This window comes from Moschus berezovskii, chromosome 24 (genome assembly GCF_049115385.1).
Source record: "Moschus berezovskii isolate FMDL1 chromosome 24, NW_MosBer_1.0, whole genome shotgun sequence".
Lineage (NCBI taxonomy): Eukaryota > Metazoa > Chordata > Mammalia > Artiodactyla > Moschidae > Moschus > Moschus berezovskii.
The window spans coordinates 1,607,851-1,626,396 of NC_142483.1; the positions used below are offsets into that span (position 1 = coordinate 1,607,851).

Sequence of the window (18,546 nt, forward strand, 5' to 3'; positions counted from 1 at the left end):
CTGTCTCCTGCAGGTACAGTGGCAAAGGGCTATGGGCAGCAGGAAGCCAGACCCCTAAGCACGAGTCTGCAGAAGTAGCAGTCATTCAATAAATACATGCTGATTTATTTGTAGGAATAAGATGATGGTTCCGAAGGGGATAAACTCAGGTGGTGCAAGCACTTTATTCATTTGCAATGCCCCTTCCCTGGCAGGCAAGGCAGCAACTTCTAGGACGAGCTAAAATCATGCCCCGTTTAAAGAGTCACTGTCAGCAGAGGGGTTTGGGGCAGGGGGTCAATTTAACAAAACAAAACACAACAAAAAAGCCTCAGTGATTCCTAATTGCTTTTCAATACACAGGCTTGGAAAGGAGCTTCCACTGGGTTCAGGAGGAAGGCGTGACTCCTGCGCAGTGTTCGGGAGAAGGGGAGGGCGTGGTCCGATGCACGCTGGCCTCTTAGCCCACAGACGCCAAGACAATGTCCACGGGCAGCCCCTCCGAACTTCGGGCTGTCACCTGCATAGTGACCGTGTCCAACAGCAGCAGCCGGGAGCGCACGAGGATGTCATGGCCGCCCCGGAACACGCCTGCAAGGGAGGAGAGAAGGCAGGCGCGTAGGCCGAGGCGGCTGCGGGGCTGGGCTGAGCGGGCCGTGCCACAGCCGGCAGAGGCAGCTCTGGGGAGACGGCAGCTGCGCGAGGCACTGGGCACGTCACTGCACCGCTGAGCTGCAGCATCGTGAGTGACCCCGGCAGAGACCAGTATGCACGTCACGCTGCTGCCAAGCCCACATGAACTACCGGACACGTATGGCTCTGTGTGACATCACCGAGGCTCCCACACGTCCCAACCGCACCGAAGCTCACAGACCAAGGGACAGCCCCACCGTGGCACAATCGCAGTGCAGGTGTCTGCAAAACCCAGGGGACAGGGCTGCCTCGCTGTGGGCTTGGGGGCGGTCAGCTGTGAGCAGAGCACTGAAGCAGAGCCACTCCTAACCCTGTTTATAAACACTCAGAAAAATAATTTCCCTTCGTTCATTGTTTCAGGTGCAGTAAGCGAATTGGATCATTAGCTTTTGGAGAACCAATGGATCAGAAACATTTACATATGAAATGTCTGCGTATGGAGTTTGCTCTAAGATAATCTGTGGGTGGAGAATGCGGCTGGCTAGAGATGCTCGTTGCTACAGCTGGAGGAGGAGTGAATGGGGGTTCCATGTGTGTAAGTTTGAAAATTTCCAGAAGTGCCTAAAAATCCCATTCCTATTAGAAAACAATAACCAACTCAGTGGAAAAATATATAAATAAAACACATATGATGTGTCATATCAAAGGATATGAAAACAACTATGGCACTTTGCATTTGAGGAGATGCTGAGCTCATTCAGTATACAAGAGACGCAAAGTGAAACCACACCAGGCACCATTAAGACGCCCGGCTAAGCCCACACAGGTGGGGAACACACTGGTCGGAAGTGTGGGAGAGAAGGCATACGATTCCCAGGGAAGGCAGCTGGAAACATTTACCGAGATGAAAAAGGCACTCTGACCTGCTAAAGCCTTGAGAAACTTACCCTACAAATACCCAAAGGGCACACATCCAAAATAAAGTGCCTAAGTATACACGTGCGTACAGGATTATTCTCTACAGCACGGTCTGTAATAGCGGAACATGAGAACAATCTAGGTGTTCATCGGTACATGTACTGGTTCTCTGAAAAAAACAGCTGCAAGAACCAATGACAGCTCAGTCTGGGATGACGGGAAAGTTCTGGAGGTGGGCGATGGTGACAGATGCAGAACAGCGGGGATGTACTTAATGCCACTGAGCTGATGTAGAAATCATTATATTGGTAAATTCCATGTTATTAAACAAAGAAAAAAAAAAGAGGAAGCTCTTCAAGATGCACCGTCAAGTGAAAACCCAAATGCAGAGCAACGCATCCGCCATCTGTACATAACTGTTTGACTCTGCAAAGGGCAACGTGTATACTTGCTCTCACACCCTTGTGATCACAGGGAGGTGCGTGGCGTCCTGTGCAGCAGCTGACCGGCTGCCTGTGGGCAGGGACACTGAGTGGCCAGCAGCAAGCGATGGGGGAAGACGGCGCGAGCTGGTCTTCCTATAGCGTGTGATGTGCAGCGCTGTGAGCTCTGAATCCCCGGGCTCCCGGGCTGCCCAGGCCGTTGCCTCGAGAAATGTCACTTACCGGCCAGGAGCAGCGTGTGCGTGTTCTTGTTGTCCGGCACTTTGTCAGACCGCTCACAAGGATGCATTCCTAAGAACTTGACGATATTGCCCACAGCCTCTACAGGGAGAAGCCCCAGAGTTATTAACCCACTTACCTCATCTCCACCTTGTGCCATCACCACTCCCCCAGCCCCAAATCCCACTGTGCACAGCTTTTAATGAAGCAGCATCTGAACTGTCCCTTGTGGTTCAGCTGGTAAAGAATCCACCTGTAGTGTGGGAGACCTGGGTTCGATCCCTGGGTTGGGAAGATCCCCTGGAGAAGGGAAAGGCTACCCACTCCAGTGTTCTGGTCTGGAGAATTCCGTGGACTGTATCATTCATGGGGTCACAAAGCATCAGACACGACTGAGCGACTTTTTTATTATTTTATGTATCTTAACTATGTGCTCTAGACTTGGCCCTGGATCTTCAGGGGATGGGGGTGGAGATGGGGGAGGAGGAACACTTCAACAGTGGCCAAGGGTCTTGAAAGGCAGGCACACCAGAACCGGCACCCCCAGCATTTACCTTCGAGTGTCTTGATGGTGGACAAGGTGAACGTTTCCTCCTTCTCGAACTCATCCCCCACCTCGTCCCAGGCTGCCTCGAAGTTCAGCTTCATGACCTTCTGGATGTGATCCGCTATCGTGACTTCCAGATCCTCCAGCTGGGGGGTGATAGGGGGGGCCTGAGGCACACTGCTCCAGGGCGAGACGGCTGAGAGCCTCCGCTCCGCTCTGCCCACCCACCCCTCCCACCGCGCAGGCTCCAAGTGCCGCGCTCCGGGGCCGGGCCCCACCAGACCGCCGGCCTGTCCTCAGCTGCTCACGGCCGGGTGGTGGCCCCCCAGCAGGACGCACCCTCAGATGCCGAGCTCCTGGAGGCTCCAGCCCTTTATATAGAGCAGTGTCGTATTTGCGTTTAACTACACACATTTTCCTTACGCTCTGTGTCACCTCGCGATTATTTATGATACTTGATGTGATGTAAATGTTGCGGAAACAGCTGTAAATGCAGCGCAAATGCCATGTGAAAAGTTGCCTTGTGTGATAAGCTCAAGTTTTGCTTTTGCCAATTTTCTGGAACCCACTCTGTTTTCCATCTGTTGGTTGGATCCATGGAGGCAGAACCCACAGATGTGGGGGGCCCATCATCCTCCTCTTGGGGTGTCGGCTGTGAGAGCGCACCCTCTGCAGCCCCCAGTGCCTGATTGGATGGGGCGGGGGGCAAGGAGTGCTCAGAGGCCACCCCCTGTGAGTTAGCCGGGCCTGCTCTGACGCCCACCCTGGACTGATTGTGTGGAAAGGCTCCCGCTCATTCGCCAGCAGCTCTCCGCTGAGCCCCTGCTCCCATGCATGGGGAGGGAGTTCACAGGTAGGACACAGCCCCTGTGGCAGAAGCTGGGCCTCGTACCCAGCACTCCTGGCCTTGGATTAGGTCACTGCTGGCTCAGGCCTGGACCCGGGAGGACACAAGTGCCCATCGGGTGTGTTCCAGCAACTGCCCCTCTGGCCACGAGGGCTATGGCAGTCTCCATCCCAGGCTGCCTATCAGGCTCTGCACTCAGATGGCACGGAGCCACAGCACCCTGGGCAAATCGAGAAAGACCCTGCCCTTGGTTCCTTGCTAGCCCCGTGAGCTGGAGCCGGAAGGGCCATCTCACTGCATCAGAGGGTTGCCAGCAGATACAAACTGACCCCATTTCTCTAGAAAGCAACTGACAGCATGAACCAAAAAGCCTTAAAATCGTGCTGAGTCTTTGACCCAATTATCCTACTTCTAGAAAAAAATTGTTAAAAATTTTTTTTTTTAAATTACTCTACTTTTAGTCCCAAGAAGGCAGATCTGAAACACAGATACAAATTTATACCGAAAGGGGTGTTTAATGTAGCACTTAAAAAGAGTGAGAATTTGGAATCACAAATGCCCAATGTTAACGGAATACAAAGTGAGGTGAATTAGGATAGATCAATAGAAGCGAGTATTTTAAAGTCACTAAAAATTGTGCTTATGAAGCATTTGTACTGACGGGAAATTACAGCCCGGTTCTACGTGAACCCAACAAGAGAGGTAACCTGTGTAGTGGCCTCACAGAGGCAGCCCCTCTCCCCGAGCCGTTCCCAGGGCTGCGGCTACCTTTTTCCTGCCTGTGTGTGCTTGTGCTTCCCAGGTTTTCCCGTGACGCGTGAGCACGGACGTCCCCGCGCCACCCACACGGGCACGCACGCGCAGGCTGGCCGGAGCCCCGCAGCCGCGCCGCCCTTACCACATACTCGTCCGCGTACCCCTCGCTGTCCGCCTCCCCGGTGGTGGGGTCACAGTCCTTGACCGTGAACTTCATCGTGCAGCTGAACGTGCAGGCCACTGCGGGAGGCAAGGCACGCCGTCGGGGGCCTGCCCTCCAGTGCCAGCCTGCCCAGAGTCTGGACCGAGGGCACCCGGGTGGGGAGGCAGGAGCGCCCTGTCGCAGCCTGGGGAGCTGCCCTCGTGAGGAGAGAGAAGCAGGGGCAGAGGTGCTTCCGTGTCCCTGTGCCGTCCAGGCAGCGTCCCAGGCCTGGAAAAGCCCGCTCCTTTGGCAGGACTGCACTGGGACAGTCCTGTGTGTGCCTCTCTGGCTCCTTCACGGCTGAGACAGAGTCCTGCCTGAGGACCTGGGCTCGGCCTCTCAGCCTCGTGAACTCAGGCAAGCTGTTTACCCAGATCCCAGTCACCCTTTGGGAGAGAGACAGCAATGCTGCCCCAAACGGTGTGTGAGGAGGAGATGAACTGCTGTGCGCACAGCCGCAGGGCAGGCTGGTCGTCCCCTCTGGACCAACCTCGAGGAGCTGAAGCTCTGACCGGAGACGGACAGCTGGTGCACAGGCCACCCTTCCCCCCTGACCCAGGGGCCCCCAGGAGGCTGGGGGGCTCACCCGCTGTGGGGTCTTCCTTGGGCAGGGCCACCAGCGTGTAGCAGGTCCCTGGCTGGTTGTAGGGCAGGCTCCGAGCGGGCACATAACACAGCACCTCATAGGCCTCCGTGGGCTCCATCTGCACTGTGACATTCTCCAGGGTCTGGTCGTTGAGTGTGTTTGTGCAGTCAAACTGGACCAGGAGCAGAGGGGCTGAGAGGCTGGGCCGGGGGGCCCCTGAGCTGCAGAGGAGGCTTCAGGAGCCCTGCCTCTCAACCCAGGGCCACCCCGACTGCCGACCCAGGCCCCCCATCTCCATGTGGACACGCAGGAGCCACGCAGGCCCTGAGTCAAGGACTCGACGCACAGCAGCTAGAGGCAGACCCGGCGTCGAGCCGGGCTCCAGCCACTCAGCGTGGGGGTGCCTGACCCCACAGGGGGCCCCCGGCTCACCTGGAAGACCATGTGGTCAGGGAAGGTGTGCTTGGTGCAGCGGACGACGTACTCTGTCTCCGACTCAGTTAGGGCCACGGGTTCAGGCGAGGACTTGAAGAGGGGCCCTAGCCCCTGGAACTCGGGCACAGCCGCCAGCTGCTCTGAAAACCACAGGCGGCACGTTCACCCGGCGGCTCGGCGGGGTCTCTGATCAGTCCTCGGGCTGCGGGTCCTCAGGGCTGTGCCTGAATGAAGGGCTCACTCCCGGTTCCCCGACACACCTGAGCACGCCCTCCCCGCCTTCACGCTGCTCAGCTGGTACCACTCCGTGAAGCACCCTTCCCGCCGTCCCACATGGGACGCCAGACCAACCGATGGATGTCAGGCCCACAGCCCGGCCTCGTCCATCCAGAGACCCCCTCAAGCTTAGAAGCTCAGCAAGGGTGCTCAGAAGAGGGAGACAGGGAAAGACAAAGAGGAAGCAAAGGCGCTGCTGGCCACAAAACCAGGCAGAAGGACAGACTGCTCTCAGACACGTGGCTGTTGGGACAAGTGGCCCCTAAGGCGAGGGAGCAGATTCAGAGTGTTACAGAACGCCCAGCTCAGAGTGGCCAGTGGGCGTCTGGTGTAGGCCAGCTTCCCACCCCCGCGTGCCCGGGTGAACGAGGCACTGGGCTGCTGGCCCTGTTCCCCGAGCTGTGCTCAGGAGTCACCGCGCCAGAAGCACCCAGGGGTGCGGGCATGGCAACAGTGCAGATCCTCAGGCCTCCCCAGACCTGCCCGTCAGAGACTCCGTGGCAAGATCCCCCATCCTGCATCTCGAACAAGCTTCCCCTCGTGACTCTGACGCACACGGATGTCTGAGGACCACTAGGCAAGGCCCATCACTCGTCTTCCCGGTTACACTGACCTCTACATGAGAAAGAACTCTACCCGAGGCAGTATGATCCTCTGCCTGAGACTTGGGATTCTGGGGACAGAGAGAAGGCAGGCAGTATCATTATCATTCTGCTCTGTCCCCCCAGAAAGAGGCTGAACTCAGACCTCAGGACAAGGGGTGACCCAGCGTTGAGTGAAACCACTAAGTTCGTGCCGATTTCTGCCAGCAGCAAGAGGGAAGGAACACACACGGAAAGCCTGCAGTGAGAGCGACGCCAGCCAGCTCAGGGTCCTGGTTTGGCCACATCTGAGAGACGGCGGGTTGGTGGGAGACAGGTTTGGGGGTGGAAAGGAAAAGGTGGACTTGAAATGAATCCAGTGGTTATCGGGAGCCTGCTATGAGGAAGGCAGGCACTAGTGCAGTGACGGACAGAAAACAAAGACAGAGGCCGCGGACGACAGGAGAGGAGACGAGTCAGAAAGTTGGGCTGGGGTCACCCAGGACGGGAGGCTGCTGCTGGGCCTCGAAGGCAGGAATCTAGTGGACAACGTGGTCTGCCAACTAGACACACAGCCTCGCCCCTCAGAAATGCAGGAGCAGAGGGACAGACGGAGTCCTCACCAAACCCTGCCAGACAAGGTGGACGGAGCACATCCGGAGCCCGAGACACACGACTGTGTCACGGCCTCAGCTCCAATGAGCGGTGTCAGACACCCCGAGCCGGCCGGGCCCAGGGGCTCTAGCACTCAGAACAAGGCCCAGGCGGCTCTGAGCCAGTTGGAGCTGGACTTTAATTCTTGCCGCCCTCCCCTTGATGCTGTGCAAACTGGGGTAAATCACCATGTCTCTCTGAACATCCAAATCCTCAGATACCAAATGGATGCAACAATCTCCACCTGAGGGTCAAGCATGCTGTCTAAACACTCTCAGAGCCAGCACACAGGGGAGACCTGATCTCAGCTCCTGGGGGAAAAGCCGCCGTCCCAGCCGCAGCCTGCTAACCCTACGAGTCCCCTCACTCACCCTGGAAGATCTCCTGCCGGGTGGCGGCCACCTTCTCGGGCTGCTTGGTGGCGGTGACCGGGGTGCTCTCTGCAGGAACAAGCACGCCGGGTGACCCACAGCTCAGAGACCGCCAGGGCATGTCGACCACAGCGCTGTTACTCGGGGACTGTAATTTCCACCCCCCAGTGTGAAGTACGGAGCACGGGAGACAGCGTGCCAGTGTCTGTGTGCAGGTGGCTTCCTCCCTCAGGGCCAGAGGCAGGCAGGGCAATGCCCTCCGCCCAGCACGGCCCCTTCCACCCTGGGCAGCTGCGGTGGCCTTGCGGGCAAGGCAGACCCTCCAGAGGAGGCCTGGACCCAAGGGCCTCTGAAGGACACAGGTGTACCTCACCTGTCCTCTGCTCTGCCATGGGCGCGGTGGCCAAGGGCACAGACTTGAGGTCAAAGGGCTTCTCCGACGGCTCCAGAGTGTACTGCTGCAGCGCCCTCTCCAGACCCGGGATGGACACGGTCAGACCTAGAGGCCAGAGCAAGACGGGGGCCCGGGGGTCAAGGCTGTAGGACCCTGAGAAACCCAGCGAGGCCACCAAGCCCCCACTTCTCAGGACAGCCTCCTCTGCAGGACTGCCTTGAGGAGCAAACGGAGCCAGGAAGGGGTCTGGATAAGGGGGGGCGCTCGGAGGTTTGTGCGACGGATGAGCAGTTCACCCCTTGGGCTGTTCCCACCCTTGGGGCCTGGGCCTCCAGAGGTGACAGGGATGCCCTGCAGCTGCAGGGGCACCAGCGGAGGGCACCCCACCCGGGGAGGCCGCAGCCCGGGGAGGGGCGGGCGGGGGGACTCACCGTTCAGGATGTAGCCGGCGTTGAGGGCCTTCTGCTTCTGCTCCAGGACATTGAGGTAGAAGGTGGCCCGGTCCCGGACCTCATTGTCGTCATCCATCACACACCTACGGCCAGAACACGGGGAGCTCCTGACGGGGGCCCGCGGGGGCAGGGGGCGCTGCAGGCCTCCAGCAGAGGGCAGGGAGAGGTGGCAGGGCGCCTGCACCCCGATCACCATACGCGATTCCCGGCTATCAGAGGCACAGGGTGGCGGTATTCACTTCCCCGGGACCCTCCCAGAGCCCACCCAGGGAGGGCGCCATGTGCCTGTACCCAGCAGCACACGTCAGAAAAGACTTAAACACGACCCCTGAATTCCACTCCTGGTGCACGCCCAAGAGAACAGGAAGCAAGTCACATAGAGACGCGTGCATGCGTGTTCACAGCAGCGCGGGCCACGCCAGCCATGACCCGGAACCGGCCCACATGCCTACTGGCTCATGAAGGAACTATCAAACGAGGGCTCTTCATGCCACACAGGGGTGTCTGCCCATAGAAAGGCATGAAGTACGGGCATGGGCGACAACACGGGTGAGCCCTGGAAACCCCGTGAAGGAGCCAGACACGTGAGGGGCGACCGCTGAACGCCTGCGGCCACATGCCAGGCCCGGCAGGCAAATCCAGAGCCGGAGGGCGAGCGAGGGGCTGGGCAGGGCTTGAGTACTCGCTGCTACATGGTTCTGGGGTGGTAAAATTGTTGTCGAGAATTCCCTGGTGGTCCCATGGCTGGGACTCTGCGTTTCTACCGCAGAGGGCCCAGGTTTGATCCCTGGTCAGGGATCTAAGATCCCAGAAGCCGCACAGCGCGATCAAAAGAAAAGTTCTCAACTTAGACGGCAGTGGTGGTTAAACAACTCAGAATGTGGCAAACCCACTGTATTATGCATTTAAGATGGGGACACTGTGTGGACTGCGAGTTAAATCTCAGTAAAGCGGTTTTTTAAAACAGGAAGCACCTCAAGTTAACACCTAGGTGGAGGGGTTTTGTAGGCCCTGTGTTTCACGCTTTTCTGTTTGCACTGTTTTCTACAATCAGTAGCTGCGCAACTTTTCTCCCCCTTTCCAGCGACAGAGAGTAGCCGCCGGCCGAGGGGACGCCGCACACACCTCTTCAGCAGCACCAGGATACTGGGCAGCATCTCTTCGTTCTGCGCCCCGAACTTGGCCAGAGCACTCACAGCGCCTGCGTGCACGAGGCAAACACGGCTCAGGTCAGGGCACGGAGTGGGCCAGCCAGCCCCGAGCCGCAGGCCCAGCCCAACACCCACGACAAGCAGCCCCCTGGCCTCACTTCTCCCGGGGGAGGTGGCCTGGTCCTCGGGCCCAGCAGCCCTTCTCAGCTCTAACTACCAAGGGGCCACGAGAGCTGCCCTCAATTTCTGTATCCTAACGGCCTCAGGCACAGCGAAGCCTTGCTGCTGCTGCTGCTAAGTCACTTCAGTCGTGTCCGACTCTGTGCGACCCCACAGACGGCAGCCCACCAGGCTCCCCCGTCCCTGGGATTCTCCAGGCAGGAACACTGGAGTGGGTTGCCGTTTCCTTCTCCAATGTGTGCAAGTGAAAAGTGAAAGTGAAGTCGCTCAGTCATGTCTGACTCGTAGTGACCCCATGGACTGCCGCCCACCAGGCTCCCCTGTCCCTGGGATCCTCCAGGCGAGAACACTGGAGTGGGCTGCCATTGCCTTCGCTGCAGTGAAGCCTTCGCGACCGTAAATCAGAGGCAGAACGGTCTACAACTGACAAAGGAGGAACTGCTTGGGGACCGTCTGCCCGGAGACGAGAGGGAGACAGCAGCCAGTCACAGCCAAAGGGCGGGCAGGGTGGCCGCACGCGGAAGTGCACACTCATTTAGGAGCGTGTGCTACATGAATTACATCTCAAGAAAGCTACCACTGAAAAGTCTAAATGCCAAGAAGAAAGGGAGCAGAAAGGGGAAAAAAGGAGAGGTAAGCGACTACGTACGGAGAAGGCAATGGCAAGCCACTCCAGTGCTCTTGCCTAGAAAATCCCATGGATGGAGGAGCCTGGTAGGCTGTAGTCTGTGGGGTCGCTAAGGGTCAGACGCGACTGACTGACCTCACTTTCACTTTTCACTTTCACACATTGGAGAAGGAAATGGCAACCCACTCCAGTGTTCTTGCCTGGAGAATCCCAGGGACGGGGGAGCCTGGTGGGCTTCCGTCTGTGGGGTCGCACAGAGTCGGACACGAATGACGTGACTCAGCAGCAGCAGCAGCAGCAGGCGACTACGTACAGTGAAGCGGAAACAGCTGAGGTGAGCCAGCGCTCAGGGGCCTTCAGTGGGTGCCGCCCAGGCCCCTGGGCCGCCCTCAGGCCTGCAGGAGCCCAGTGCCCGCGCCCCGGGCGCAGCCTGCTCCCACGCACCTGCGCGGACCTCCGCGTGCTCCAGCACCACGCGGTTGTAGATGAAGCGGATGTACTTGGAGGGGCTGCTGGCCCGGGGCCCCTCCTGGCCCAGCAGGTGCAGGATGCGCGTGGCCAGCACGGCGAACTCGCAGTCCTCGATGAACTCGCACAGGTGGGCCAGCCCCGCCTCCCTGCTCTCCGCGCTCTCCTCGACGACGCTGACGATGCAGTCCACGATGGCCCGCTTGTACTCGAAGCCGCCCTGCAGCCCAGGGCGCCGGGAAGCTGAGCACCAGAGGCTCTCCGGAGCCCAGCTGCAACCTGGCACAGCGGCCCAGCCGGAGCCTGGAGGCGAGGGCCTGGCTCCCCCACCGCTACCTCCCTTTCGCGTAAAATCTAAAGGCTCAGGCTGAATGCTCGCTGGGGCCATTCTGGACCAACTGCAGCTGCTTTAATAGAAACCTCTGGGACTTGATTTTCTTCCCACCTTTGAGACAAAGGCAGAATGGGTAGTACAGAGGCTGGAGAGTAGGGGTTGTCCTTAAATGGGAGCAGAGTTCAGTTTTGCAGGATGAGAAAGTTCTGGAAATTAACTACACTCCTGTGTCAAAGTATTTAACAATATTGAACAATATATACTTACGAGCAGTTAAGGTGACGAACTCTAGTGTGAAAGTCGCTTGGTCTGTGCGACCCCAGGGACTATACAGTCCATGGGATTCTCCAGGCCAGAATACTGGAGTGGGTAGCCCTTCCCTTCTCCAGGGGCTCTTCCCAACCCAGGGGTCAAACCCAGGTCTCCCGCATTACAGGCAGATTCTTAACCAGCTGAGCCACCAGGGAAGCCCAAGAATCCTGGAGTGGGTAGCCTATCTCTTCTCCAGAAGATCTTCCCGACACAGGAATCGAACCAGGGTCTCTTGCATAGCAGGCGGATTCTTTACCAGCTGAGTTACACGGCAAGCCCTCAATGAATTCTATGTCGTGTGTATTTTATGATAGCGGTCTCCAACATTTTCGGCACCAAGGACCGATGTTTGTGGGAGAAAGTTTTTCTATGGAGAATTGCAATGGCTAGAGATGACAGCAGAAAGACCGTTAGCCATCTTCTGCTTCAGTATCGCCTCGGGGCATCTGCTGAGTCTGTACGGCACATCATCAGTTACGACTGCAACCACAGTGCCTGGGGCATGTTTGCACTGCCTGCGCACGAGGAGCCAGCCAGCTAACAGGTGGGTCCAGGCCCGCCCGCCCGGGAGCCAGCAGCCAGGCCACCCGCTCTTACCTCTTCCCGCAGCATGGAGAACAGGAAGCTCATGAGCACGGCGTGCTTGCGGGGGTACTTCTGACACAGTGCGCTGATGGCCTGCACGACCACGACCTGTGCCAGAGACAGGCGTGAGCCACGGCCAGGCCCCGTGGGCGGCTCCTTCAGTCCCTGGGGGCGGTAGAGCCCCTCCTCCCGTGGGGCCGGGCCGAGGCGCGGCAGGCCAGGGGAAGGGGGACCTCCAAGCCCCCCGGGCAGGGCAGCGAGCACAGTGGTCCAAGGCCCCAGTCCACACTGTGGTCCCCCGAGCCTGTTCTCCTACTCAGACCTCAGGGCAAGTACACATGCACTTCGGTGGGGCCTTCCCAGGGCCTCCTGGACGGCTCCCCCGAGGGCTGCTACCCTGAGGGTTTCCTCGCTGCAACAGCGTGTGGAGCGATCCCGTCCACACCGGTGTCGGCTTCCACGTTCCCACCCCAGAAAGTGAGCTCCGAGGGCAGGCAGCGTGTGCACTGCTCCTCTCCCCCCTCCAGACTCTGCCAGCACAGGACACAGCACACGGGACAGTAAAGGGATTAACAGGCTGGGAGCTCCCAGCCTCGCTGACAAACCAGATGCAGCGCCTGACACTTCTCCACCAGCGAGGGCCCCGTCAGCACCCCGGCCCACCCCACTCTGGGCGCAGACTATGGACCTTGAACTCATCCGAGATCTCGGACATGAAGGAGGAGATCTGCTTCATGAGGCGGTCGATGCTGCCCTCACTGCCCGTCTTGAGCAGGGTGGTGATGGCCAGCGTGGCGATGCTGCGGTTCGAGTCTGTCACCAGGTTCTCCAGGTCCAGGTTACAGGCTGTCACCGCAGACGGGTGCTTCATGGCCACCTGTACGGGAGCAAAGAGATGAGGACACGAACGGGCCACAGAAGGCCTCCTGCCGTTCTGCTGCCCTTCAGGTGGGCTCACACCAGCACCTGGTGGGCAGAGACCAGCCAGGGCTGCGCCTCCTGCCGTGGGACCAGGAGGCGGGTCTCCTGCGCCCAGGCCCCCTCGCCCAGCCCTGCTGGAAGGCCGGCCCCACTCTGTCCACCACGTGCTCACCTTGTTGAGGGTGCGGACGGCGGCGTAACGGAGGGCAGCCTTGGGGGAGCTGCAGAAAAGCTGGAGCACTGTGGGGGACAGACACGGTGAAGGGCTGCCCCCTGTGTGGCAGCCAGGAAACCCAGGGGCCCCGGGAGGGGCAGGGATAGGTCACGGGGCACAGCTGGGGGGCCAGGGCTCGGAGACTGTTAAGACCCAAATCCCCCGCTCAGCTATTCCCCAACTGGTACGGCCACCCCAACCGAGGAGAGCACACCTGCCCACCCCCAGGCAGGGCCTCACCCCCGGGAGACCCAGCTGCATGGGGCAGGTGGGGGACGCCTGGGCACCAGATACTGTGGGGGGGCGGGGCCTGGGCACCTGAGACAGCGGGGGCCAGCTCCTTGGCGCTGCACCCAGGCAGGTTGACAATGGCCGAGGCAGCCTCGTACACCACCATCTCATGCTTGTTGCGCAGGCAGCTTTCGATGAAGTCGAACAGCGGGCTGTCACGGCTGCAATGACAGACGGCAAGAGGACGCTGGGGGGCCCCCCGGGGGTCAGGCGAGGGCTCGGGGGGCGTGCAGTGGGGCGCGGTGCTGCTACCTGCCGTCCTCCTCCTCCAGCTGCCGGCTGGCCACGCGGATCATCATGCAGTAGGCGAAGGGGGACTTGAGGCCGTGCCGCGTGAACTTGCTGATCATCTTGCTGACGGCCAGGCGGTCGTTCTTCCGCACGTGGTACAGGAGCCCCAGCGCGTGGTACTGGGGGGTTGCAGAGCAGGGTGAGTGAGGCCTGAGGCCAAGCGGCCTGCTCCTCGCCTCTGGGGTGAGCACCGTGGGCGCTTCCAGAGGTGGGCCACGCCCACCAAGCCACCTGGGACTGTGCAGGCTTCCTTTCCTCCACCCCGCCAGGTGCCATGCAGATGGAGGAACTGGAGACCAGGTGTCTCCAACCAGAAAGAGCAAGCGGGAGCCGGCCTGGGCTGAGGACATGTGTCGTCAGGGGCTGCGCAGACGGGCGCCCTCACAGCAGGCCTTTGGCCTCCGGCCCTGCCCCAGGACATGTGGCTGCTGCTGCAAAGCCAGCAGGGGTAGGGGAGGGACACAGGCTATCCCCTCTACCCTCCAGAATCCTTAATAGGGCAGCGCTCAGAGCCTTCTATGTGGGAAGAAGCCTCTGTGATCCCGGAGGGTTTGAGGGGCCAGAGCGGGCCCTGGAAACGAGACCCAGTACTAAGACATGGGGAGAGGGAACAGATGCCCACACAGGGGGCCTGCAGGTCTGGGCAGAAGGGCAGAGGCTCCCACTGAACCCTCACCAGGCACCAGGCAGATGGTATCACACACCCAAAACAATACTCGCTGGTTATCAAAACGTGAATATTTTAGCATGAGCCCATCAGGTCTGTAAGCCAACTCCCCCTCCAAGAGGTGCCCTAGATCCTTTTCCTCAAACCCCCAAGTCTCCCCACCATGAGAAAAGGATTGAGGCCTGCTCCGGCCAGGGGCCGCCAGGATTTCAGCGGTGAAGTCCATCATCCTGCTGGCCAGCTCCTGAGTATTTTCAGCATCCCTGCCCCGTTTGCGGCTCACCTGGACCATGATGTTGTCACTGGACGCGGCCTCCTGGGCCTCATTCACCCAGCGCTTGACCACATCGAAGCTGCACTTGAGCAGGTGCTGCGGGGCACAGGGCACGCTGAGTGGGGCAGGCAGGACGCCCTGCCGTTGGGGTCCTCCGAGAGGGCTCAGACTCCCACCCTCACTCCCCCTGCCCTGGCAGACTTCCTGCCAGGCTCAAATCCCCAAAGCCTGTCACGGCCACCAACTGGGCCCTCGATCCCCCCCGAGTCCCCTGGCTGCTCTTTGCCGAGCAGGGGGTGGGACTCTCACAACTGGACCACACAGCTTTGGTTTTCCTTTGGAAAGCGATCTCTGATGTTTCCTCAGTCTCCCGAGCAGCCCCAGCCCCAGCCCTGGCCGAGGCTACACACCAGCGAAGACACGAGGGCGGAGCTGGAGACGCTGGGCACCTTGTCCACGATGGCCTGCTTCATGTAGCGCTCAATAGCCTGCAGCATGGTGCTCTGCGGGGCGCAGGTGACAGGGCGTGGAGCCGTGAGGGCCAGAGGAGGGGAGTAGGCATGCGCCCCGGGGCCCCGCACCCCTCCCGGAGCGGGGCACTCACGTCGGTGATCTGGCAGAGGGCGCGCACGGCCGGGCCCCGGTAGCTGTCCTCCTTGCCGGTCATGTCCTTGGTCAGGCTGCGGGGACATGGTGCGGGCCTCACGTGGGGGCCGGGCCTGCTCCCACGCCCCACCCACCCCAGCCAGGTCAGCAGGCTGGTCTCCATTATTAACGGGTGCCGCTCTGGGCTCTCAACCCTTCATCAAGGGGTCTCCATGAAAATCCACAGTGCCTGGGTCACTGCCCTGTGGCGACGTCTTCCCGGGCAGGGCTTCCTGCTGCTGTCCCTGTCGAGTGGTCGCGGAGAAGTCCCCGGACGCCGCCAGGTCCTGGCAGCTGCGCTCCACCCACCCCACCCTGGCACTGCTCCGCCTGCCTTGCCCTGCAGGACTCCACTCCCCCAGTTCCAGGAGGCTTTCCTGACCCAGACTCAAGCTGGCGGTCCTCCTGGCATGCTCTCACAGCCGTCACAGACCCCTAATGCCGGTCTGCGGGGTGACCTCCCTGGAAGCTCTGGGGCTGCGGAAGCCATGTCTGCCGCATTCTCTAAGTGAACCTACACACGCGTGTGTAGCACACCCCCAAACAGTGTCGAGGGGGAGTAGGAGAACGGAGCCCGGGGATGACCCCCGAGCCGAATGCTTCCTGAGCACAGCAGGCCTTCCTGGGCGAGTCTCCTGGGAGGAGCTGGAGTCGCTGTGGAAGCTGCCTCGGCGGACCCAGAGGAAGCAGGGAAGGGACGGTGTGTGCCTAAGTCTAGGCCAGAGAATTGCAAGGGGAACCACCCGCCGTGGAGGCAGAGTGACTGAGTGACTGAAGCGGGGGAGAGGGGGGAGGGAAGGTGGAGAGGGCGCTGGTGGCACGGCTGCGGGCAGCCGGGCGGTGGGGGCTCGGTGCTGCGGCCGCGGACAGCCGGGCGGTGGGGGCTCGGCCATCAGAAGAGGGAGAGAGGGGAGAGGGCAGGCGGCGGGGGCTCGGCACGCGGCCGCGGACAGCCGGGCGGTGGGGGTTCAGGAGAAGACGGGCTCGTGTGCTGCGGCCGCGGACAGCCGGGCGGTGGGGGCTCGGCCGTCAGGGGCCCGAGACTCGCCTGCTGGTCACGATGATGACGTCCTCTGCGATGCAGGACATCTCCTTGATGGTCAAGTAGCACATCCGACGGAGGGTGGGCTGGGCAGGAGAGGCGAAAAGCCCTGGGACCCCTGGCTCAGCCTGACGCAGGGGCAGTCCCTGACGGGGGCCCTCCCGCCACCCTGAGAGCTGCCCCCCGGAGGAGGGCTGGGGTGGCGGCACTTACGTCATTGGACTGAAAGAGTTTGGTCATGGCGAAGAAGGCCTCGGTCGCTTCCGTGGTCCCCAGGTGCTCCCCCTGTTTCAATTCAGAAAGAAGCCTCAGCTTGGGACAGAAAGGCCGGGAGGCTCCTCCTGCTAAGTCAGCCCAGGTGGGAGCCTTAGACCCAGCAGAGGCTGCGTCAAGGACAACACCTCAGAGTGGGACCCTGAGGGCACCAGAGATGGACGCTGGCTGCAACCACACAGGGGCTGTGCCCCGCCCCCAACACACCCCAGAACCGTTTTCCCCACCCCCAAGCCTCACCCTGTTACCTGGTTTATGAGATAAAGGATCTTGGTGAGGATGTGGGCACATTTCCGAGGGTTGATAGGCGTTTCATTAAACACACGGGCCTGAGAAGAAACGACCAAGGATATTTACCTTCTGGCTGAGTTTATTTCCCTTCCATGACTGTCCTCAAGTACATCAGAGATCTGACAAGGCCCAGGGTAAAGAAATACACTTGTCCTACCTTATTTTCACATGGAAGGAGCTTTGTTTTCCCTTTCTTAAAAAAATCCATTTATTAACTACTGAAATCCTCCCTAGATATTACCTGGAGATGTGCTGACTTAGAGACTAATGAACACTTAGTAAAGGCATTTTTTTTGTTGGGGGGGGGGCACACTGTGTGGCCTGCACGCAGGATCTTAGTTCCGCAAACAGGGCTGGAGCCAGTGTCCCCTGCAATGCAAGCACAGAGCCCTACCCACTGGACCACCAGAGAAACCCTCAAAGCTTATTAATTAACTGGAGGGAGAAACAAAGACGAAGAAAAGGATCAGCATAATGAATTCCCCATCTTTCCACAAACAGATTTCTCCCCTAATGTTCTACAAACCAGCACTTTCAATGTGCTAGCGTTTTGATCACACCGACTGTGAACATTCTCGATGGAAGACCCAGGGGAGCAAATGACACTTGCCTCCTGCAGCACCGCACTCTTCTCGAGGTGCTGGAACGGGTTGGAGCCTCCACCTTCCATGAGAGAAGAGACGGGACTGAGCACAGGTTGTGACCCTGAATTTCAAAACTCTCCCAGATGCAGACAATGGAGTCCCGACGGCTCGGAGACTCAAGCTCCAACCGCTCTGAACAGCAGTCAAAGCTCTACAGGCTGCTGACAGATCGTGCCAGCCTCCTCCAGGGAGCCCCCCGCCGCCAAACTACTAACTCACAGGCACCCAGCATCCCTGGCACAGCCTCGTGTGCCTCTCAGAGGGTCATGTCTTTCACTCCTTTGTGCAGCTGGTACCTAACTGCGCCCCTACTGCGTCAGGGACCATCGTTGCCAGTGACTAGGGTTTCTGCACCTAGCAGAAGGCACACTTGTAATTAATGACACACTTAAGTATCTGACTGACGTCTGCTGCCTCCACTCCGCGGCGACCATTCTCATATTCCTAGCTTGCTCACAAGCGCGTCTCACTGGCTCTGCTGCAGAGTCAGGGCGCAGTGCAACCTGGCATGCACCGGGCGCTCAATACGTCTGCTGGATAAATGAATCGGAGTCAGGGTTCTCAACCACCGATCCGGGCACCACCGACTAGGACGCCCCAGCACGGGCGCGGCCCCAGGGAATCCCCAGAGGACCACCCGGTCTGGCGCCGTGCCCTGCCAGGCGGGGAAGCGGAGGCCCAGAGGCGCAGAGCCGCGCAGGGTCAGCCAGCGAATCGCGGCCCGAGCTGCCGGGTGAGGGGCAGCGGGGCCCGCTCGGGCTCTCTGGGGCCGGCCGTGGATGGCGCTGCACCTTCGTTCAAGTCCCCGGGCCCTCGCGTCCGGTAGGAGGCCTCCCCGGGAGGGAGCGGCGGGCCTGCGCGGGTGTCCGGCCTCCCCCGCGGCTTGGCCCTCTCACCCGATTCCTCGTCCTTCTTGTCGAATTTCTTCAGCATGGCGATGTAGCTTCGGGAGCCCAGCGGCAGCCAAGGAAGGACGCGGCGGCCGGCGGTTCCGCACTGGCCACTTCCGGCCGGCCACGTCGCCCGGCGCTGTGCGCAGGCG

The 18,546-nt window shown here is 60.1% G+C and overlaps 1 protein-coding gene across 1 annotated transcript; it reads right to left on the reverse strand.

Moving 5' to 3' along the window:
* Window positions 1-145: 145 nt before the first annotated feature.
* Window positions 146-18,544, reverse strand: COPG1 (coat protein complex I subunit gamma 1). The gene is made up of 24 exons (XM_055413448.2): window positions 18,401-18,544; window positions 17,471-17,523; window positions 16,818-16,898; window positions 16,510-16,581; window positions 16,303-16,382; window positions 15,214-15,289; window positions 15,020-15,112; window positions 14,619-14,705; window positions 13,630-13,787; window positions 13,405-13,538; window positions 13,045-13,112; window positions 12,640-12,828; window positions 11,964-12,059; window positions 10,697-10,940; window positions 9,419-9,494; window positions 8,273-8,376; window positions 7,821-7,946; window positions 7,448-7,516; window positions 5,563-5,705; window positions 5,131-5,302; window positions 4,485-4,582; window positions 2,747-2,885; window positions 2,196-2,294; window positions 146-570 (listed from the first exon to the last, which is right to left on the reverse strand). The coding sequence occupies exons 1-24, from the start codon at window positions 18,435-18,437 to the stop codon at window positions 440-442; spliced, it is 2,625 nt and encodes an 874-aa protein (XP_055269423.1). The 5' UTR covers window positions 18,438-18,544; the 3' UTR covers window positions 146-439.
* Between the last annotated feature and the right edge of the window lie 2 nt (window positions 18,545-18,546).

Bases quoted from the DNA above. Each gene is read 5' to 3' on its own strand.
- COPG1 (XM_055413448.2), bottom strand. From the start codon at position 18,437: ATGCTGAAGAAATTCGACAAGAAGGACGAGGAATCGG. The intron at 16,383-16,509 runs GTAAGTGCCGCC...TCTCCTGCCCAG, and splicing joins AACTCTTTCAGTCCAATGAC to CCCACCCTCCGTCGGATGTG. The intron at 4,583-5,130 runs GTGAGCCCCCCA...TGCCTCCCGCAG, and splicing joins CAAGGAAGACCCCACAGCGG to TGGCCTGCACGTTCAGCTGC.